At 39.5% G+C, this 24,317-nt stretch overlaps 1 protein-coding gene across 1 annotated transcript in view; it reads right to left on the bottom strand.

Annotated features, from left to right (window-relative positions):
- Nucleotides 1-1,047: 1,047 nt before the first annotated feature.
- MTMR6 (myotubularin related protein 6) overlaps nucleotides 1,048-24,317 on the bottom strand; it is a 35,278-nt gene continuing 12,008 nt past the window's right edge. The window contains exons 4-14 of the mRNA XM_054015416.1: nucleotides 23,729-23,886; nucleotides 22,859-22,987; nucleotides 20,076-20,210; nucleotides 17,948-18,080; nucleotides 15,327-15,436; nucleotides 9,652-9,777; nucleotides 8,714-8,763; nucleotides 6,855-7,055; nucleotides 5,695-5,829; nucleotides 5,482-5,608; nucleotides 1,048-3,911 (exon numbers count right to left, since the gene is read on the bottom strand). Of these exons, the coding sequence (XP_053871391.1) occupies nucleotides 3,651-3,911; nucleotides 5,482-5,608; nucleotides 5,695-5,829; nucleotides 6,855-7,055; nucleotides 8,714-8,763; nucleotides 9,652-9,777; nucleotides 15,327-15,436; nucleotides 17,948-18,080; nucleotides 20,076-20,210; nucleotides 22,859-22,987; nucleotides 23,729-23,886 (1,565 nt within the window). The 3' untranslated portion in view covers nucleotides 1,048-3,650. The remainder of the gene's footprint in view (nucleotides 3,912-5,481; nucleotides 5,609-5,694; nucleotides 5,830-6,854; nucleotides 7,056-8,713; nucleotides 8,764-9,651; nucleotides 9,778-15,326; nucleotides 15,437-17,947; nucleotides 18,081-20,075; nucleotides 20,211-22,858; nucleotides 22,988-23,728; nucleotides 23,887-24,317) is intronic.

The raw sequence follows: 24,317 nt of genomic DNA, 5'->3' as shown, positions 1-24,317 counted from the left end.
ACCCTCCTTCCCTCCCCCGCCCCCCAAAAATCACACTCCACTTCTTAGAAGATCTAAAATCCTTATTAACAACTTCCCAAATTGGAACACAGCCTTGACAGACTCCAGCTGCAGTTGCTCCATGACAGATGAAGCAGGACCTGCCAGATCACCCTTACAGTACCTGGGACAAGTTAAAAGTGTGCATGCTGAATTGGTCTATGCACCAACCCACAGGACCAGAGACCAAAAAAGGAGAGATCCAGGGCTCTCTATCCTGAGCATTTCCTGTTGGAGCAGCATTTCTACTAGCAACAGAAAGGCCCACCCTCTTGAATACTGTAAGACAGTAGAATTAAAATCCTTTCCCTTGCTCCTCCTGGAAAACTTCTGTCACAGCTCTTCATACCACCAGTTCCCTTAATTTCTTCTCTAACCTTCCTGAAGGACACTGCATGGCCCCACCAGGCTAACTGGCTAGCTCATGGGAATAGTGCCAAAGTTTATGCTGGAGCTTACTTTGCCATGTTCTGTTTACTTCATCACAGGTCCCATGTGCTTTGGGTGGTTTTGGCATAAATCTACATGGTGAGAGGAGGAAGAGACAACTGCCTCCCTCCACGGGCTTCTTCAACTGGTGACTCTGGAGGCTGAGCTGATGGGCTTTCAAAAGAGCTATCTGGGCTGAGCAAAAAGCTTCTGTTCAAAACAGCCTAACAAAATTCTATTCATCTACTCATTTGAGGAGAGTAATTTTTGTTTTGGACAGGAAAGTAAAAGATCATGTCTTCACCAAGAGAGTAGTCAAGCACATTTTGTGCTTGAGCATGTAATTTTTAATTATATTTCAAGGCTGACTTAAGATGCCTACCCCAAGATCTAAAATACAGTGGGACATACTGATTCCTTCTGCTCCAAAAGGCGCCCCTTCGACAACAAAAGGCCAAGAAGAATTGGTAACAGGCTGATTTTAGCATCACCAAAAGGAAACAGGTTTGCTCCATGACAGCCATATCAGTACACATGTATTTAAAAAAGATCCTGACTAAAAAATATCATCCCACAATGTTTTCCAAAACAGAGGAGTTTAGTAAACTACAAACTTTAGAGTCTGTTATCTCTAAGCAATAACTATAGAAAGCAACATATGTGACACGCCACCATAAAAGCTGAAAGTAAAGACAAACAGTACAAAGTGATACACATACCCTGGTTATTTTCTAAGTCTTCGTTTTGTGACTGTAAGGAACAAGGTTAATACTAGAGACCTGTAATGGGAAACTACGAGTCCGAGATGACATAGCAAATGGGGCTGGCCAATAAGGCACAAAGCCTTCCTTTGCACATTGGTGTCTTACAGGTTTGCAGCCAACAAACTCAACCAATGGTTGAAATGGAAAAAAATGTGCAGTCTTACTGTTTATATAGAAGGATGTTGTTTTCCCCTTTTACTGAAAAGTGATGGACAACAGGAAGGTGTTTGAGTGATAAAAAGCTTCTGACAAACATTCATTTACACACCAAGTTTTGTTTTGTAATGGGGTGAGTGAAATGAGCAGCTGATTTATACTCTGGCTAGATGCAGGCAGACACGGTCATATTTTTCTAGACAGCTAGGCCAATGCAATTTGATCATGACCTGCATTGCTCTTGTTATTACAGTCCTGGATCTCATTTGGGGCAGAGAGAGACTGCCAATTGTGGCAAGCGGTGTGTGGTATGCTGGCAATTTTAATAAGAGAGACTTTAGGAATTAGGATGAGACTAAACTCATTTTCACTTATAGCCAAAAGGGATTTGAACCCAGAAGTACAAAGCCAGTGGCATTAACCTACTATACCACCTAGGGAGTTTAATACCTTGGCTTGTAACGTTTATACGTCTACTTAAGAGCTGGCACTCACATTTCTTCTACTACTGTTTTCAAACCTAATTCTCCTCCTGACCTGGGCAATAGAAACAATTGAGAAAGTGTTGCAAACAACAAGAGACCCTGGCAAAGCCTCTTAATTCAGTGGAAGTTAAGATGAAAGGCAATCTAGGGACACATTTTATTTTACCTCTGTGAGAAACACAGTACGTTCCTTCTTACCAAACCTTCCTGTTAACTGAAGTACAGTTATGTCCCAAGGCTTGTATTCTCTAGATGAAGCTGTTAAGTGGCTTTCCAAAGTAAGTGGCTTCAAAGGGACTGTGCTTCAAATGCCATGACCCTTTTAAAGCCAGATGGTTTGTAAACCTGGCACTTTCTTCTGTGCTCCCTACTCATGGGCCACAGCAGTTTTTTGGCTCTCCCTGCACAATCATCCAAAACTGACCATCTGCAGATTTAGGTAAGTGGGATTGTGTAGTCTTGTAAAGTTAGTCTCTTTAAAGGGGACTTTCACTAATAATTGAAACTTATTGAAATGAAAGACTAATTTAATACAAAAATACCTCGATTTCTCATGAGATACAGATTTCTTATGAGAGGATGGTCTAGATAATACTTAGTCCTGCCATGAGTGAAGGGGACTAGATGACCTCTCGAGATCCCTTCTAGTGCTATGTTGGAATTCTGTTAAAAATCAGCAATTTTGTTTGAAAACTATGCAAATCACTAAATGCTGCTCCTAGAACTTTCCCTTCTGCCACTGTAACCCGGAGAATCTTATGCAGTTGCCAACTCCATAGCAGGTCTAATAGCTAAACAGCCTGAAGAGAACATGACCATTGTTCAGTTATTAGCAATGTGCTAGTTTAATAAAACCTCTCCACATTTTTAATCCTTTGCACTGGTGCCCAAGTTACAAATCTTGCCACAATTCAACATTTTAAAAACTGTACACATGAATCAGTTTCAATTATGCTGTCAATCCATTAATCCTCTAGGTTGACAAAAGTTGGCCAATCTATTATCATTTTAAACAACAAAGGAATAGGAAACATAAGAATAATATTCAGCATAAGATTTAACATTCTTATAGCTTCATTTGCTGATAGCATCACTGTTTAGGCTTTTTTACATTTCCTAAATCTGATTCCATTTTAAGGAGCAAGAACAATTCAAGCAAATACAAATGTAAACAAGAGTCATGTTACAGGCTGCAATAGTCAAGGACAAGAAGGCAATTGATTTGACAAATTTAAGGCCAGCTATTTATAGTTTGAAGTATACTGTACTTTTTCATGGCACTTAAAACACCAAAAGTTAGCAGTGAGAGTCAAAATTAAATAGGAGTATACATATTTATACTGTATGCTATATATACACATAAACTTGTTTCTAAAATAGAATGTTTGTCAAGTTTTTCCTGCCCAGCTAAAATTGGCTCTGAAAGTCCATTTGTGTTTGGCTTCCATGCACACATCTTAAAGTAATGTCACTGTTTTACTCACTCTAGAGCAAACTGTGACTTGTTAAATCCAAAACAGACCACTCCTTAATTGGTTAAGTCACTAAGGATCATTAAATGCCCCAATGTTTTTTTCTTAAATACCGCTAAATTCAATTATTTCTCAAGAGAACAGCAAACACTTTCGTTAACAATTAGCATGCTGTTCTATTCTACAGTAACAAAGCTCACTATTATACAAATCAGATTTTGGTCATGCAGCAATAGACCATCCTCACAATAATCTGTCTTGTATTTCAGTCAGTCTAGAAAAAAGAAGCACTGTTCAATGTTTCACTAACAGGTCATCCTTGCCACTCCATACTCCAAGCTGACAACAGCAGGCTCAGCTTTTGACAACTCCTCCATGTATTCACTGTAGCGATTGTCTGCTGTGTTGCTGCCCTCTATAGTCCGAATGGAGTCATTCATCGGTAACAGAGGCTGCTCCTTCTTAAAGCTTGGAGAAGTTTTAAGTGCTGGTGAAGCAGGATGGACAGACTGCAATGGTTCCTTAGTGAGGAGTTCTTCTGGTTGCCTGTTTCTTTGTTTCATTTTCTGAAATATAACAGGATCTATTAAAATTATTGTTCCTAGTACCCATCATTACCTGGGATAAAAATAAAAATTAAAAGCCAAGCTAATTAGACGACTTTCAACACACTTGTCCAAAGCCTCGTCCTGACTGGTTGGTTTGGCCTTTTGAGCAGTATCATAACAGTATACCAACTCCCAGCTACGCAGAGTGGAATTTTCAAAGTCGCTAGAGACACCGATTGTGTAAAAATCCTGCTAAATGTATAACAAAAACTATAACAAACCAACCATTTCTCAACCTTCAACCCAAGAATCTGGCCACATAAGGAAGCCAAAACTCTCCCTTTCAAAGCAGAGTATAATAAATTAAAATGAGTCAAGATTCAGTTGCGAATTTCCATGCAACTGTGGATAATTACTAAAAAAACAATCAAGATGTTAGGACATATAAAATATTTGAGATTATGTCTTAGAATATCAAGATTTTAGATTAAATTACAGGCTTTAAAGAGGAGGTTTTCAGATTACTTAATCTGGATCTGTGACATTATGACAGGATTATCCTAACAATCCTTATATTAAAAAGCTTTGCTTCCCAAAGTATCATACATAGGAGGAGAGAAACTTCAATTTGGCATTCCAAGATTTTTTGCTACAAATAGCAACACTGATTAGTTCCTTTGAGAACTTTGGATGGTTAATGACATTTTAATTTCAAGTTTTCAGCATCTTAATTGATCACTATAAAAAAGTTTAGTAAAATATAACTTAAGAATCAATCAACTCTAAATCCTGCTTCACAAGTTTGTACTAGAATAAGTGACAATACTTAGCTACAATAGACTTGCCAAATACCAATTTAAAGGGCTGCACAAAAAGCGCCTGGTGGTGGTCACACTGTGGGCATGTTGTGGCCTGTGGTAGGCTGACCCATTTCCAGTTGGATCTATTCTAGTCCTTACAAATCCCAGCCATATTTTGAAGAGACATCTTTCCAGAGACATCCTCCCCCCGCATCCCAACTCCCTGATCTTCAGGTTACTGTAATGGTGGAACTAAAGAAGAAAAGGACCAACAAAAGGCAGCAATTGAGCATGAGTTAGATTACCCAGTTGGAAGATCAGGAGAGAATGATGGAGAGAGGAGGGAGGAAAGGCACCTGTGTCATATTAACAATGACTCAGCTAATTAAAAAATGTCTGTCTCCTTGGTAGATATTATAGAGAAAGGATGCACAATTGTAAGGATGGGTGATTAGTCACACAGTATATATCTATCTGGGAGAGAATTTAACCAGTATTAAATGGACTGCTCTTCTGGTGTGAAGCTTTTCCTGCTAACAAAGGACAATGCATAGTACAACAGGACAGAATGATTTCAGTTTAAGAGCAAAATGTTTGGAGCCTATGTAATCTTGTATGACTACCCAATGCCAGACACAACAAAATCAATGCAAACTAAACTTTACTTTAAAAAGCTACACATAATAAGTGCTGTGTCATATAATAAGGCTATAAGTTTCATTGTTGTAAGATTATGAAAATGAACTTAGATCTCAGAGTAAGTTTATTTCATACTTTACAATACTCACAGCTTCCAGTTCTTTAAAGTCTTTCTCCAGTTGTTTATTTTGTTCACTCATGGTCATGATGAGATTAAATACAGATTGCCTGGGGTGCATAGTTCGGTCAAACTGATGGTACATATTTATCCAAAACCTGTGTGTACCAAAACATAAAACTGTTTTAACAAGCTAGTCTAACAATAGAAGCGAAGCAAAGATAATGTACTTAATGAAACTTACTTAAAATTGAAGGACGCTGTGTTAGGCTCCAAGAGGACAAGTTTCTGAGAAAAATCTCGATTGTATAGAGGATTAAGATACTTCTTTTGCTCATCCAGAAGGAATGGCCATAAGGAATAAGTTTTCTCTTTCAATCTTAAGGTAAGCAGAAATGAAAGTCAAGACACTGGGTGAAAAGTAGTAATACTAGCTCTCAGTCTTACAGTTCACCTCAGTCAAAACAACAAATCCAAACTAGACTGTTGCCTTTCATCTCCACAATTACCCGAAATGCAGTCATGAATTTAGAATGAGACAGACTACCCAGTTCTTCTATCTGTCCATCTCATGAATTTATAAAACTCCCTTTCACCCGGGTGGCCAAGCATGAAATATTCTTGGGATAATGGAATTTCTGAAACAGTTCTCACATCACCAACTACTTCAAGAACATTTAACTTATTGTATACAATATAGGTAATAAATCTGAGTGATTATTTTAGCCACCACCATATTCTTTATGAGATTTATAGTAAGAAGATGTATCATTACAGGGTGTAATCTTCCCCCCTTTTAAAAGAAGACTTAATATAAGACTCCTTGGACCTCTCTCCCGGCCTTTTGTCATACATCTTGAACTCAATAACACCTATACCTCAGTTTTAGTCATATCCCAGGAATAAACAAAAATACTAATTTTATTATTGGGTTTAGAGCTAAATAGTGCTTTAGGAAACAATGCTTTGCATAGTTGCAAGAAATGACTCTGAGGGGAAGAAAAACAAAAGAACTTGGGCACTTCAGATTACTGGACAAAATAGTACTAAATGTACAAGGAGGAATAATTCTGAAATAGAAGGAGAATGGGCTCTGACTTAAGTTTTTACCCCTCATTAACTTAAATCATTTTTGAAAAAAATGCTGGGGGTGGGAAGTCTAAAAAATGCCTTGATTTTTTTCCTTTATGAAATATGGGTATATGTTTTTTCCTTTCAAAATTAGAAAGAGGGTCTTTAGTATCAGACATGTGAGAATCATTGCTGCTTTCAAATGCAGTTCAGCTATTCTTTCCCCATTATAGATCATGTCGAGTTGCTTTTATTGAGAGTCCCAGCTGAAGATTTATACAAGTTCTTAGTTTACTGGAGTAAATGAAGAACATTTGCAATAAGTCAGCTTACTTTAGTTCTTCTCGTTCTTTTTGGCAGTTTCCAAGGAAGTTTCCAAATTGGCATGAATGGACGTGTTCATGAATCTGAAGGAGAAAAGCTTCATTGTATTCAAAGGCTTGTGGAAACTGCTCTGTGAGATGCCACACACCTTCTAAAAACTGAGTGAACACTGGAGAGATTTCCTTTGGGTCACCATCCAATTGACCACATCTACAAAAAATTCCACAAAGACATCAGGGAAATCCAGAAATTGTTTTAAAATGTGAATAAGCTTTAAAAAACAAACAAAAAACACTGACAAAATCTTCTGCATTTATTTTGACTGGACAATCAGGAAATACATTCATTTCAATAAGGTACATATTTAAGACCTGTAGGGCAACTCCACCCCAGATAAGTCATGATGTGGAAGGACACTCCAGGACAAAACACCATGTTTCATGGACTTACCTGGCTAGAATAGCAGAGCCACAAAAGAGACAATTTTGTTTTCAATTTTTAATTTAATTAACGGGCTCAGTTTACACAGCTCAAGAGTAAATGGCCTGGTTTTAAAGGAAAAATGGTGTCAAATTTGGCTTCTAAATCCATGTTGAGATAATACTTCCTTTTCATCCTGAGTTTTCAGCATCATATTATGGACATACAATTATATTTGTAGTGAATAATATACAACAGAAGGCTAGTTAAGTAGCTCTTTAACATCTGGTATTGTGATAGGTCTCAGTACTGCACATTCAGAATCTACCAACTTGAAATAATTGGTAGTCTCCCCACTGTCTTTGTCAGAGCAGATAGGGTATGCCTGCACTGCATCTAGGAGTGAGAATCCCAGTCCAGGTCCAGTGACTTCTGCAAGTGGGGCCTGTGCTAGTATGCTAAAAATAGCTATGTAGATGGTGCTCTGACATTGTGGCTTGGGCTCTGAAGCCTGGAGGTAGGTGGGGGGCTTCAGAGCATGGGCTTCAGCCCAAGCCACAACGTCAAAGCACCACCTATGCAGCTATATTTAGTGTGCTAGCACAGGCCCCGCTAGCACAAGTCAGTGGACCTCGGTTGGGAGGCTCACTCCCAGATGCAGTGTAGCCATACCACAGGTTTACTATGTGAACTACCACAGCTAGCAGGACTTTGCTCCAAAACACCAAGAATAAAAAAAGACCAAAAAGAATTGGGAATTTACAGAACCGATAATAAATTATTAAATGTATATGGAGCTTATCAACCGAACATCTGACAGTTAACAGCAATCATTTAAGTGGTATTTTCAAATTCATTAATGTATTTTTTTTTCTTGAAAAATACATTGTAACAAACTCATCAGCTTCCTTAGCCTACAGCACAACTCAGTTTCATATATTCTGAATGGCTGAAGAAAAGTGATGAATCAGTGCTGCAGTCTCTAAACACACACATGCAGCTCCAAGCCATCAAGCTCAATGAGTTAGATCCCCAATTACTGCAGGATTCACAGTTCTAGGGCAACAAAAGTGAGGCTCAGACACCACAGTGATGGACACCCATAGGAGCCTCACTTGCTAACTTTTATCGGTTTTCTCTATTATCAGCCAAATCTTGGTAGCCCTAAAGTTTATATTTGCGATATGGAAACAATTATCCCATGGCCATTTGAATAAGCAGCAGGTAACAAAACACACAGCCTGTTGCAGAGCTGGCTTACTCAGAATCACAGAATCCTAGCAACACTGCAGCAGTAGTTAATATAAGTATTAGAGGTTCCATAAAATATTGATGCAGAATACTGAGTCCTGTTTAGTAGCATATTTACAACTCAATTGACCGTGTGATACCTTTGCACTAACGGGCAAATCTGTAAAATTCTACTTTAGTTGAAAAATGTTGTCTACCTGTCAGAAAATTTGTGTCCAAAAGAGATCCAGTCCTTCTCTATCAAAACCTAGAAGAGAGAGGCATCAAATGTAAAGAAATTATGAACTTCTAGATCTGTGCATTTATCCTGATAGATGATCTATCTATAGGTTTTGTTTTGATTTACATTTATTCACTGTGTGTTACTGCACTTTACACCACTTTGCATTTCTTTTGGTTTCTTGGCATAGTCTTCAATACCTTCAAGGACCCTCTCAAAGGACAGCTGAACTAATACATTTGTAACAACTCTGAAAACTTTGTTTACATTTTTTAAAAAAAGTTTTATTGTTAATCGATTCAACTGTCTGCCTGATAATCATTATAATGGCTATGTTAAACCAACTGCACTTTTTAGAGTAAAAAAGAGCCTCATTAATTCACATAAATGACTGGGAAACAGATGGTTAATAGCTGATGTTTGCAAATTAGTGAGTAGGTGAACAAAAACGCAAGATGAATGTATTACCATATGTAATTCATCAACAGTAGTTTTAATTTATAATACATAACAGTATCAGAGTAAAATGTAATTTAATACATTTGTAATAATAAAATCTTGGTAACGTTAGGAATGTAGGGACTGCCCCATCAGATCAGACTGGCATCCTGCCTGCTAGTGGCCAATACCAAGTACTTCAGATAGTTCAATACATCATTACTTTAAATACACACTTTGCTGCTCACTGACTGTTTTGATTAAGGGTATAGAGCTCTCCTTTAGAAATACATTAAACTATATGGAAAAGAACTGCAAGATTTCTGTGCATCAATCTAGTTTTTTTGTTTGTTTGTTTGTTTTTTTTTTTTTTTTACAAAAGGCATTCGTTTATGCTGTTACACTGCATGCTTAGGACTCTTAGATTTAGCGTGTGAGAACAAAAAGAGCCATCTAGTTATCCGAGTAGATGCTTACCATGAAGCCTCTGATTGTTCTATAATGCGAATCCAACAAGAGAGATCCAGGGGAACAAACTTGGGAAGTCCTGTCCCAGCCATCAGAGCAATGAACTAGCACAGTCGCATTTTCAACTGCTACTGCCTGTAAAGTGGAAAACAAAGTCTAGTAATGTGTGTTCCAAAAAGAGGTAGGTTCCTAGCATAGCCCATATTTAATGGCAGCACTTGAAACTCATCTGGCAATACACACAGAAATTATTGTATGTGTGAAAATGTGCTGCAGTCAATTAAAGCTGGGATCTCCCCTTTGCAATGCTATAATGCTCCCCATAAAGATCACAAGATCCAGTTTCCTGCTTGCCCACTGAAGGGCAAGAACTACTAAGATGGCTTCTCATTTTATTTTCCACCTTCCATCACTTCCAAGAAGTTAAAGTACCCAGAAGCATCTACAGTCTCCATGGACTGCTAGGAAAAAGCCTGACTACACATCCCAGAAATCCAAAGCAAATAAGGACTGTACTTGGCTTTTTTTTTTTTTTTTTAAATCCTCAGTCTACTCCACCCCTCAAGAATATGGAAGCATGTAGAGCAAGTAGCTTGGACTCAGGGATTGACTACACTACAAGTTATGTCAGTATAACTTATGTTGCTCACCCCCCCTGAGTGATCTAAGTTACACTAACATAACTGCCAGTGTGGACAGTGCTATATCAATGGGAAACCTTCTCCTGTTGCCATAACTACCACGTCTCGCGGAGGTGGTTTTATTATGCCAACAGGAGAGCTCTCTCCCATTGGCATAGACTGTCTTCACCAAAGGCGCTACAGCTGCACCCCTGTAACACTTCTAGTGTAGTCTAGCCCTCAGTCAAATAGGAATTTATGCCTCATTCATCTAATCATTTGCAGGTCACATTTAAAAGATGTGCCAGCATTCTAACCTCTAAATCGCATCAAGGACTACTTCAGCTAGGAGAAAGTTTTGAGGCAAGAATTAGTGCTTCACAAAATACAAAGTATTTTCTACTTTTTATGAGCCTCATGTATATGTGATTGTGCCAGATTCACGTGCACTGAGACATGTTTTTCTACAGAGCTCTATCAGCAATATCCCACAGTATAAATATAGGTTTCCAACATGCCAAAAAAAGTACACACATAGTGAATTCATCCATAGATGAAGTCATGCATGTTAGATTTAGCAGATAAGAGACAAAACAGCATACGTAAAGAGTGCCTCAAGGTGACAAAGGTTGCAAGGCGTAAACACCTCAGAAAAGCACCAGGTACGTTAAGAGCCCCAACACACTGACATCCCTACTTACAGGTTGATACCCCTCTTAAAATGTGACCTGCAAATATTTAGATGCAAAGAGAGCGGCGTACATACAGATTTGTTCTAATGAACAAGGGCACTCAGTATACAACCACTTCAACCTAACCTTTCCCTGCCCACTAATTCAGGTCCCCTGAAGTCACAATCAGCTATCTACTTCAGTGTCACCCTAACACATGTTGTTCTGTGACAAAGTTATCACAGAACATCACTTGTAGCAGCCTATGAATGAGTCAGGGTTTTAATCAGGGTGGATAGAAATCAATTTTTTTTAATAAAAAAAATATCGGATTTTTTTTTATTTAAATCAATTTTTTTGATAAAATACTTTTTGAGGAAAACACCTATCTAAAGATAGTTTTAATTAAGAAACATTATAGATCAAAGATATGTCCTCATGGAATAGGGATTATAAATTCTATTTCTATAGTATGAGACAATATATTCATGTAATGTTTAAGAAATGTTTTGTAAATGAATTTCAATAGTTCATGGATTAGGGGCCCAATCTTATGGGGTTCCAGGGGCTTCTGTATAGATTATTTAGGTTAATCTTTCTATCTACCCAATGGGACTCAGTACTCAGTCTAGAAGATACCATCAGAGATGCTTAGTTTTGCAGTTCTCAAACTGTGGATTTGTGTCTCCAGAGAGAACATGCTTGTTATCAGCAAAAATGTTTTTAAATAAATAATATATAGAGGTGAAAAATAAAACATCAAGCCTATTGTCCCTCTGCAAATCTGTGTACACAGAGTCAATCCCTTACCTCTCTCTAAAAGTGCAAAGTTTCAAAAAGTTCAATGAATAGAAGATTGTTGGGGGCAGAATAGATCTGAACAAGGAAAAGAAGTCTGGAGATAAATGTGAGAAAGGAGGAACAGGCAGTAGAAACAAAAGTGAAACTGTTTGAGCAGCATATTCCAGAAGTCTTGAGGTCTTTCTGAGTGTAGCCTTCATAGATTTGAGATCTACCATACCATTCTCTCACTAGAAGGAAAAACCTATAATGGCAGCAGGCCGTAAGAGAGACCCACTTTGGGAATATTTTAATGAAGTTCCTCTACCTGTGGGTAAGACAGGCATGCGTGCAAAATGCAAACAGTGCAACAAAGAAATGCAAGGCCTGGTTGCCCGAATGAAATATCATGAGACGTGTTCCCTCTCAGGAGGAAGCTGCATTGAAGATGATGAAAGGAACATGTCTGAACATGCAGGATCTTCAGGTTGGTAAACTTTTTTATTTCATACTTCATTCTTAAGGACTGCCTGTCTTCCTTCTGGACTATTCTTGAATTCTCATGTTTGAGCAAAAAATATAGTTGTTACTCTATGGTACTATCATTTTAGATGCAGTTGTGATAAAAAATAAATAGCTGAAATAGGCAGATCTTCCTTTTACAATTTCACCTTTAAAGTAGTACTGAGTGTCAGTAAATGCAATGAGTAATACTAAATGAGCAGTATGCTAATCATAATTAAATAACTGCGTTGACTTATTTTGTTTAGGAGAATCCATCCTCAACATACAGGATTCTGAAGACTATCCACCTTCAAGCTCATCATCATTTTCTATAATTTCAGAGTTATCTGCCAATGATAGTGTTTCAGTCACATCATGTATGTCACATAACCACAGTATATCACCTGTAGCAAAAAGAAAAAAAATCTCCATCATCCAGAAACAACCATAGAGAAGTTTGTGGTAAGAACCAGCAGATTAGAGGTAACTGATGAAAAAATTACGTGGTTTGTTTATGCAACAAACTCTCCTTTCCGTATGATTGAGAACCCACACTTCATTAACATGGTTCAGTCATTAAGACCAGGATACAGTCCACCCAACAGAGCAGATGTCGCAAGCAAATTGCTGGATAAAGTGTATGAAAGAAATTGAGCAGTGTGCAAAACGTCTACAGCGTGAAATTGTTAACCTGAGTCTTGATGGGTGAAGCAATGTCCACAATGATCCTGTTGTATGTGCCTGTGTGACAACAGAGGAAGGGAATGTCTTCCTTACAGAAACAATTGATACATCAGGAAATGCACACGCAGCAGAATACTTACAATACTTATCCAAGATAAGAAGAAATTTAGAAGAGAGTCCCAAGCTAATAACGTACGGATGCAGCGTTCATGTGATGCACCTCCTAGCCAAAGACTTCAGTGTTCCAGAAAGAAAGGCTAATGTTGTTGAAATTGCAAAATACTTCCGTAACAATCACTTTGCAGCAGCTGCTCTGAAAGAAGTGGGAGGAACCAAGCTAACCCTACCACAAGACGTGCGATGGAACTCAGTAGGGGGCTGTTTTGAGCACTATATCAAGAACTGGCCAAATCTGATGACAGTTTGTGAACAAAATGTGAAAAAATAGATGGCACTGTCACAGCCAAAGTTCTCAACATTGGGCTTAAGAGAAATGTTGAACACTTATTGAGTACCCTGAAGCCTATTTCTGTAGCCTTGAACAAAATGCAGAGAAATAGCTGCTTTATTGCTGATGCTGTTGAAATTTGGAAGGAACTGAATGAGATCTTAAAAAAAGAAATACGCAATGACAGAGTTAACTTACAAGCATTAAAAAAAACAAATGGGACAAGCACTATCTCCAGCTTATTTTCTTGCAAATATTCTCAATACTTTGTATCAGGGTCAAACCTTAACTGCTGAAGAAGAGGAGTTGGCTATGACATGGACATCCAGCAATCATCTCTCCATAATGCCAACTATAATAAACTTCAGAGCTAAGGGTGAACCAGTCAAGAAATACGTTTGCTGATGATGTTTTAAAGAAAAGGCATACCAGTGAACTGGGGGAAGTCATTTAAGCACTTGGATTCAGAGACTGTTGAAGTGATAATCTCACTTTTAACAGCAGTCGCTTCTTCTGCCGGTGTAGAAAGAATATTTTCTTCCTTTGAACTAATTCATTCCAAATTGAGAAATCATTTGGGACCCAAAAAAGCAGGAAAGCTTGTTTTTCTTTTCCAGATTATGAACAGACAGGAAAATGAAGGTGAAGACGACTGAGTTAGCTGCAGAAGCGAATATCAAGTTTCTCATGTTGGCCTAGCTGACATAGTCGATTTTTTTTTCAAATATTTCATTTAACTATTTTAGTTAAAAACAATTTTAACAAAAACAAACCAGATTTTAAAAAATTTGAATGTTTAACTAAATGCAAAAATTCATATGCTTGTTTTGTTAAAATATTATATGTTTGCTGTTGAAGAAAAAAATCCAGAATACATAACGTTGTTGGTTTAGTTAAATAAAACAATTTAAATGTCTGTCTGGTGATGTTCTCCTCCTAATACAGCATGGCAAGAAAATCCACCAAATATTAATGATTAACCTGTTGAATTGGAGATATTTATGAAGTCATTGGGAGGTGAACTATCTGCTTCAATTACCTTTGGTAAATGAAATAACCAAACAATCATTCATTTTCTGATATAGCTATAAAACTAAATCTGAAAAGTTTTCAAAATAAATCACTTTAAAAATGTATAGTGTGTACCTTCTAAAAATGAAACCTATATCTATCCCTGAGTTGTGAAGAATATGTATTACGGTTATAACAACCAACAAGAATGCACTTTTATGTAGAAATCCATGATTAAATCGAGTCTTCCTGACTAGTGATTTAAATCAATTTGATTTAAACCAAATCCACCCTGATTTTAATTATTATATGATGTGGATTTGCAGAGATTTTATATCTCAAGAGATATAACAAAAATAGCTGTTTAAAAACTGCAAACCACACCATGTAATAAAAAAAAAATTGCTTACCCTATCCCTATAAGTCAGCGCCAGTGCAGTTCTTTGATAGCTGTGTATCAGAGTATGTTGGGGGGGACTCTGAGTAGGAATTGGCTGATTTGATTCTGAAAAGACTTGAACTAAAAGGAAAGAAAGAAGTAAAGTTAGAGTTGTGGAACTGGTCCGCTGCTCACTCCTGCTATGTGGAACACTCAGAACATTTAGCTTCCTCCATCCCCATATTCATATATTTACAGGTCAGGTGATCTCTAAACTACGGCTACGTAGCACAAAACTTGGGTAACCTAACGTCCTTTCTTCACACTGGTAGGTGGGCAGCCTTCAAAGAAACCTAAAATATTAGGAGGCACATCTGTTCTCTCTAAATATACAGAAACATGTTCTGTTTACATGCTCATGTACTTGGTGTGTAGTTATTTCTAACATAATTAAGATTAATAATGAAGCAAAACATCAACCACTGAGATTATAGCAGCAGCCATCCCCAGTTTACACCTGACAGAATGGTTCTGCCTGTCACCAATCACCATCCCTCCCCCAGAGAAAGAAGGAGCATATGAATTACTTTGGCTAAGAAGATAGCAGCATCCAATACAGCTTTGATATGACGCAGCCAGCCAGAGTTCTCCAAACCAGACAAGAAACTGTTGACAGACAAAGCTTTTGTACCACTGACTGAAATAGAAAGAAAAAAGGCGTTAGAACTTTCTATGGAGCTGTAGCTCTCTAGGTGGAGAAAAATAAAATAATTACAGGATAGGCTGATATTCCTCTGAGTTTAAAAATCTATTTGAATTGTTCTCCTCTTCTGGTAAAAGTGTCAGATTCCTAATGTTTCAGAAATGCAAACATGAGTAATAAATAAAATCCTTCAGCTAATACAGATCTTGCAGGTATCTGATCATGAGTTACAGAAGTGAAGAGATACAGTAACTCCTCACTTAACATTGTAATTATGTTCCTGAAAAATGCGACTAAGTGAAATGATGTTAAGCGAATCCAATTTCCCCATAAGAATGAATGTAAATGGGGGGGTTAGGTTCCAGGGGAAATTTTTTTGCCATACTGTACAGTACTATAGTTGGGAGGTGTCCTCGCCTTACCCCACACAGGCATAGCCCACTGGCACTGGAGACAATGAGGCAGGCATGGAGGCTGAAGGTGCTGTAGGCTAGGAGCAGCACGTTGCACAGCAGCAGCTTCCCCTACTCTGCAAGCACCGGGGTGGCAGGGGCTGAACCCTTGGCCCGCCCATGCCTCCCGTTCCCCTAAGCCCCCACCCTTAACCCACCTCTTCTTCCCCCCCCCCCCGCCTTTACTCCGCACATCGGTCCTCGCTCCTCCCCCTCCCTCCTCTGCCTCCTGCCCACAGCAATCAGCTGGCTTGCAGCATTCAGGAGGCAGGAGTGAGGACACAGTGCGCAGGCTCCCCCTCCCTCCTGAACACCGCAAGCCAGCTGATTGCCACAGGCAGGAGGCTGGGGAGGGAGGGGGGAGGAGCGAGGACGCGGCGCGCAGTCTCCTCCCTCCCCCCTGCCCACGGCAATCAGCTGGTTTGTGGTGTTCGGGGGTGGGGAGGAAGCCTGTGCACCAAGTCCTCTCTGCTCCCCGCTCCCTCCTGAACACCTCAAGCCAGCTGATTGCCACGGGCAGGAAGAGGAGGGGGAAGGCACTGATCTGCAGGGTCTGCTGGCGGGCGGGAGGCGCCGGGGTGGAGGGGCGTAAGGGAGCTGATAGGGGGGTTGCCAGCTGTGGACAAAGCATTATAGCGAAGCATTGCACAACTTTAAAAGGAGCATGTTCTGTAATTGAGCAGGGACATAAGATTGAAACAACGTTAAGCGAGAGGACGTTAAGTGGGGAGTTACTGTACTAAGTCACCAGTGTGGTCAAAATGTAAGGACAACATTCAAGGAAATGGGATTAGTGGTGCCCAGTAGGAAGATCTACCTAATTTAACAGAAGAAGGACAGCACAAGATAAACATGCCACAATCCCAACAGCCTATCAAAAATATTTACCTGGGGAGTAAATCATATAACCAGACAATGTTTACAGTTTTGAACAGTTATCAGTGATTACTCCAGTAAATCACTTTCTTTAAATAATAAAGTAAATGTAGTGCTTGTATATGCAATGAACTGACAACCTTGGACAGTGAGGCCCTCTGTGTATCTGCAGAACAGATGTGCTGCCGCTTCCTTACTGTAAGTTCCTCCATATTGCCTCACCAATGTACCTCAGATGCAATACAGTGGAGGAGGGAAATTAAGGGGAAATCATTAATAGGAGAGGGTAGTTCTCCCTCAATCATTCTAATTTCTCCCATCTTCTGAGAGTATCAATGTGGGTGCTTCATTGCTGTTGAACATGAAGGGCTATTTTTTTTTGTGATGTGCACAATTGTCAGTCCACAAAAAACAGGACTTCGGACATCAAGTAATCATAAGATGGTAATAGCTTTTTGCCTGTAATTCACTTTGAATCACACACATTACTCTGACTGCCAAGCAACCAGTCTGGCTTGAACCAGGTCAAGTAAATCAAAATAGTTTTGCACTATTGATCCTAGCTGATTGAGAGGTCTGGGCATCAAAATGAAACAGCTACCCACTTGGCTGCCACAAGATCACATGACCATGTGAGCAAAGAGAATTTTTAGTAGAGAGTGAGTGAAGATGTAGCAGTTAGTGCAAAATCAATCCTTTTAGAACTGGTCTCTGATTTCTGAGAGTGAAAGTAAGTGCAGGTACATTTTATAGCACTCAGATGTCAGAGTATTTTATCTGTGAGTGCAATCAAGCATTTCAACATTTAAGTGCTATTGAAAAATCAGGGGTAATACATGCATGTTATAAACCCCAATGTTTTTTTCCTGTAAACCATCTGACATGCTAACAGAATTTGCCTACCTCCACCCAAGATACATTACATGTTAAACTATTTTCCTTAAGACAAATGACTGACAATTCATGAGAGCTCACTGCCCCGGAATTGTGATTAACACTAGCACCTGCCCCTCAGAACTCCATAACAGACACTAAATTCACTGCTGTCAGTAACCAAGTTTGGAAGTTCCTTGGTGTTTTGCATAGACTAACATTAAAAGACCAATGACATGAGAAGGTCACTTATCCTATTTTTAATCATATTCTGTTACACCAGAATTAGAACAATAAAACATACCTTCTAAAAGTTTCTGCAGGCTGGATCTCATTACGTGAATGTTTTCAATTCCAACAAACTGGAATCTAATGTTAGCATAGTTGTCTTCATTTTCATAGCCTTTACCTGCTGCTCTGTTTGCCATTGCATTAAGCTTAGTGAAGGAAAATGCAAATATTTAAAATCAAGAGTTAAAAAGTAAATTGTAAAATCAAAATATAGATTAAGTAACCAAACATCTTCAGCAGGACACTCAGTTAAAAAACAAACTAACACATCCATAAGGATGTTTATGGTATGTGTATCAGATTTGTGGCAAGACTAATCTGAAAGGATTACTCCGACATGAGAATGACACAACATGTGGGGGGATGTGATATGTAGAAGACTATGAAAAGTAAAAACAATCAGATGTTGAGAGCTGACAAATCTGAATACTATATCCTAATTCTCCTTTTCCCAAATCATAATTGCTTATTTGAAAGATGCCACACAGTAATTAGCCTAAAAGAAAAAGTTAGTACTATGAAGTGTTAAGATACCTGAAGCGTGTAATTTGAAGGGAAAAAAAGATCAGTGTATCCTAAGTAATATGATATCTACAAAATTATGAGGTACCAAAAACAGATCCAGCTGGGCTGGTTCCATTTCACTCAACAAGCCAGCACTTTTTTCTGGAAGCTTCCTCTTGTGCTCCAGAATCTAATGTTTTACAATTAAAATTTAATCTTCTAGTCCTTATGATCAAATAAATTTTAAAATAAGAACTTTTGAGTGGAACCAACAAATATATCTGCCAAAGTCTGCAACTATGGTCCAATAAGTATCAGCTGCACCACTCTTCGCAGTGCAGTGCTAATGCTGAACTTTAACAGCTTATCAGATATGAACAATTAACTATTTTATTGCTGACCAAAACATGTAAAAAAGAGATCTACAGTCTACTTTAAATGACATCTCATTTTGATATCACATATGGATGGAACTTGGTTATAAGTAGAGTTTAGGAAATAATCATCACTTGATATGCCCACCCCTCAATCTGATCAGTGACCAAAGAAGTAAAGATGTAGTAATGTGAAATTGCTTATTAAAATGTGGTATCTAAACAAACTCTAGGGCTTGAACACTGTCCTGCAGATGCTCTCTCTAGGTTTTACAATTTCTGTCTCCTAATTTCTCCATGCTCCATTAAGGCATGCTCACTATAATTTTACAGCCCTCCAGCTCTGCATCCAATGCTATAATAAAGTCCAGATCAATGTTACACATTTCATCCCAGTTAGATAGTTAAAAGAAGTTTTAAAACTCAAGAGTCTAAAGAAATGGGTGCCCAAATTTGACTCCTAAATCTGTTTATGCACCTAAATAAGTGGCCTAATTTTCACAAGCGTTGAACACCTAACAGCTCTCATTAACTTCAATGGGAGCTACTGGGTGCTCAGCACCTTTTAAAATAACATTTATTGCTTGAATATGGAGTCTTGCACTGTAGGCACCCATTTTTAAAAAACTTCACTCAAGTTCAGAGGTGAAATGTGTGTTTCTTCTTATTCAGGTAGCTAACCAAAATGAGTTAGCTAAACTCATCTCACATAGACCATGATCATCGTATGAAACAGTAATACTTTTGGTCATTCCCCTGGGACAATTCTGAATCTAGAGCAGGGGTTCTCAACCTCTCTCTTTATGAGGCCCATCCAATAAAAACTGCATGGCCCACCTGTGCCACAACTGTTTTTCTGCATATCCAGCTGATTAAAAGCCAGTGTCGGCATTAGGGGGTAGCAAGCAGGGCAATTGCCTGGGCAAAATGCCACACGGGGCCCCGCGAAGCTAAGATGCTCAGGCTTTGGCTTCAGCCCCGCATGGCAGGGCTTGGGCTTTCTGCCCTGGGCCCCAGCAACTCTAATGCCAGCCCTACTTTCTGGTTTATTTTGGCAGACCCCCTGAAACCTGCTCGCAGATCCTCTAGGGACCTCGGACCCCTGGTTGAGAACCGATGCTGTAGAGATTAAACAGCATGATACAGTACACTCCCAGCACCTGAGCCACATAGTGCCCCCAGTAGCACTTCCATATGTATAAAGTGATCAAGTAAAGGAATTTAAGCTGAACCCTAAGCTGCAGCTCTGATAAAGGTACATACCTTAGGTCGAGTGTCCATGACATACATATAGTGATGAGCAGGGTTGGCTATACTGATCGCATGCAGCATATTTTCATCCTCCAGACACCTGGCACTGAAACCTGAGAGAGGTTGACTGCATCTGCAAATGGCAGCCTAGTACAGAAAACAAAGAATCAGGTAGCAACAATATATTAAGTAACACCTCTAAAAGAATGCTTCAGACATATGTATTCTATAGAGCTGAAACACAGTTAATTCTTTTATTCTGCAGACTATGAAGTGAAAGATAAGCTGAAGAACTAAAGCAAAGATGCTCTAACTTTTTAAATCAAAGTACAAACTTTTATAGTAGACCTTAAATTTAAGTCCCTGACTGCTGTTCATGGACTTGAAAGATCACGTGGCACTTTGATAGTGTAAAGGTTTACCAAATTTTGGAAATATGTCGGAAGATCTTAGACATCTCAGTTTACTTCCTAAAAAAAATTAAGTTTATAATACACAGCCATTTTTCTTACAATAAATGCCTGTCGTGTCTCTACACTCTCAGGATGTTTTCTATTGAATTATTATCTCCCTAAATACAAGACGAATCTACATTTATAATGAAGACAGTCATTTTGTGCTCTTCTACACATCACTTAGGGTATGTCTACACTACGAAATTAGGTTGATTTTATAGAAGTCGATTTTTAGAAATTGATTTTATACAGTCGATTGCGTATGTCCACACTAAGTGCATTAAGTCGGCAGAGTGCGTCCTTACTACCATGGCTAGCATCGACTTACAGAGTGGTGCACTGTGGGTAGCTATCCCATAGTTCCCGCAGTCTCCGCCGACCACTGGAATACTGGGTTGATCTCCCAATGCCTGATGAGGCAAAAACATTGTCGCGGGTGGTTTTGGGTACATGTCGTCACTCGCCCCTCCCTCCGTGAAAGCAACAGCAGACAATCGTTTTGCACCAGACAGGGCGATTAGAAGAGCACAGCAAGGTGCGCTGCACATCAGAGAGGCTTTGAAAACCAGTTTCATGACTGGCCAGGCTTCGGTGTGACAGTTGTGTGTGTTTCTCCTTGATGCAAACCCACCCCCATTTTTTATTTTAATTCCCTGTAAGCCAACCATCCTCCCCCTTCGAAATAAGGTAACTATTGTTTTGAAACCACGCATTCTTTCTTTATTAATTTAAAAAAAAGAGAGAACAGACAAGGTAACCCAGATGGGGTGGGGGAGGAGGGAAGGACAAGGCCACATTGCTTATTGGAGCCACACTAAAAATCAAACTGTTTGAATGACAGCTTTCTGTTGCTTGGGTCATCCTCTGGAGTGGAGTGGCTGGGTGCCGGGAGCCTCCCCCCCTGCGTTCTTGGGTGTCTGGGTGAGGAGGGTATGGAACATGGGGAGGAGGGGAGGCGGTTATACAGTGGATGCAGCGGGGGTCTGTGTTCGTTGGCTTTCCTGCAGCTCTAACAGACGCTTCATCATGTCCATTTGCTCCCCCAACAGACGCTTCATCATGTCCATTTGCTCCCCATTAGCCTAGCATCACGTCCTGCCTCAGTTCTTCGCATGCACTTAATTCTTTCCTGGCCTCTGCCACTGAATGCCTCCATGCAGTAAGCTGTGCCCTATCAGTGCGCGAGGACTGCATGAGCTTGGAAAACATGTCATCGCGAGTGCGTTTTTTTCGCCTTCTAATCTGAGATAACCTCAGGGACGGAGATGATAGGGGAGCATAGAAACATTCTACGCTCTATGATTCTGGGGGGACTGCATGGTCACCTGTGCTGCTGAGTTCGCCACGCTGACCAAACAGGAAATGAAATTCAAAAGTTCTCGGGGCTTTTCCTGTGTATCTGGCTAGTGCATCGGAGTTCAAAGTGAGGTCCAGAGCGGTCACAATGGAGCACTCTGGGATAGCTCCTGGAGGCCAATACCATTGATTTGCATCCACACTACCCCAAATTTGACCCAGCAAAGTCAATTTTAGCACTACTTCCCTCGCTGGGGAGGAGTACAGAAGTCGATTTTAAGAGTCCTTTAGGTTGACAGAACGGGGTTGGTTGTATGGACGCATTCATTTTTAAATCGACCTAACGCAGCTAAATTTGACCTAACCCCATAGTGTAGACCAGGCCTTAAACTCCAGCCTGGCCAATATAAAAACTGTAATTCTCTCCTTGACAGCAGTATTCTTTGAGGGGTGTAACGCACATTCCCTGACAGGTAACACTCACAAATACATCCACTCTGTGGATACAACTGGCAGTTGCCTATGTGTAGCTTTACAATACTGGCCCTTCAGAAACTGCTGAACTCACAGGAGCAGTTGATATAACTGCTATTCCCTCAGATATATATCAGGATTGAAATGGACTGCTGCTGCTCCATACAAACAACCCTCCTCTATGGAGTCCCACAGGGCTTGATTTTCTCTCTTCCTGCCCTCCTTCCCTCTTTAACAAATTATTTCCATGGTTCATAGCATTTTGGAACAAAAGGATTTTATTCTTGATATTCCAACAAGTACAAAAACACAGAGGATTTGATCATCAGCTGACCTTAAAGGCCCTATTTTTGGAAGTTTTAAGAGATTCAATTGACTAGTGAAGAATTTTACAGTTGGCTAAGCAGGACCTAAGCATCTCATTAGCCATCAGCAGTGTCAGAGATTAAGGAACTAGCATTGTTCTATGAACCTGGGTTATTATACTTACCTCCCTATCTTTCCTGGACCAGTGGCATCTGTTGAGAAATAGTTTTAGCCCACTTGTGCTGAAAAGAAATCAGACTGTACCTCTTTATCTCTGTGATAATATGATAACACTGGGAATCTTCCTTTGCTTCTAAATTTGGAGCTACCAACGATTACGGGCTTGCTTGCAGTTCTGGGAACATAAAGTTCTCTGGGATAGGAGTCACAAATCTGCAGGACAAAATAAATGTACAATGTAAGTGATTCATTTACAGACTATATCAAATCTGGTGCAAGATTTCTAACAGTGGACTGCTGTCCTTGCATGAATCATGACAGCTTTGTGGATAAGAAGGTGGTTATAGCAGGGCTAGATGACACAGGTAAAAACACTTGCACCTGACATACAGAAATATGCCCATAATCCTTCCTAATGTACACACACCAGAAGTGATACATGGATTAAAGGGTATGAAAGAATGATTAAATGAAAATCATACGCTGTGGAAGGGGACTGAGACACCAGTGTACAGTCTATCAAAATGAGACCACAGAGAATAATTCCACAGTAGTAGTATAGAAAGATCATACCCCTTGCACCTATCCCCAATGTCACTAATGCAAGGGTAGGCTTCTCCCTCACTGAAAGTTGTTCTGCTGCTCCTTTACAACAGGATTTCCATGGCTTACCCTCAAAATAGGACTGTCATTGAGGGAAAATGAGAAAGAAACCATGCTATCAAAGACAATCCCAACACCAAAAAACCAAACGGGGAGGGAGAGAGTCACAAGTAGGCTCTCCCATCTTCTGCATCCTTTCACTTTAGGCAGCAAACTCATGACTCAAAAGGGTATGTGGTTTGCAAGACATTGCAGATATTGTGTTGGACTGGAATCAGAGGTTATAAAATCAAACAGGCATAAAAATAAACATGTTTCCTCCACTGCAACAGGTTCTCTATTATCCTTTACCTCATAATCACGATTAGCATCGGACAACTGCCAGTTAGAGTTTGGCACGCCCATCCGCTTATATTCTTCTGCTAGGTCAATGAGCTGCCAGCCTTGCAGCCGCTTAGACTCATTTTGTTTTGGATTGTAAGAGAAGGCATACAGTTCATTGTAGCTTGCTAAAGGAAACAAGAAAATAAGATATTATGCATGGAGTCAGATCCCAGAGTCTTTTTTGTCAGAAAAAGGGCAGGAATAGTTGAATTCATCATCTGATTATCTTTGTAGTTCTGTAACTGGGCAAGATATTTTATAAGTATTCATGGTGGGTAAACTTTTCGAAAATGCCTACGTCACTTAGACTAAGCGACTTTGGTGCTTTTGAAATATTTTACTCAGTATGTAACTTCTGCCCCAAAGAGTTTACAATCTGAAGTCACACAGGTACCATACAGTTAACTGACAAAAAAAGATGAATGGACATCAGCACAGGTAAGTTTGGTGGAATGTAGGTTTCAGTATTTTCTGAAAAATAGGGTGGTTCCTAGCCATACGTCAACTGGAACATTTTCAAGGTTTAAGGGGCAACATTAAGAGTAGCACAAAGTTA

The sequence above is a fragment of the Malaclemys terrapin genome, chromosome 1 (genome assembly GCF_027887155.1).
Source record: "Malaclemys terrapin pileata isolate rMalTer1 chromosome 1, rMalTer1.hap1, whole genome shotgun sequence".
NCBI lineage: Eukaryota > Metazoa > Chordata > Testudines > Emydidae > Malaclemys > Malaclemys terrapin.
The sequence above is the reverse complement of the archived record's forward strand: the minus strand, read 5'-3'. Positions and strand labels throughout refer to the sequence as shown.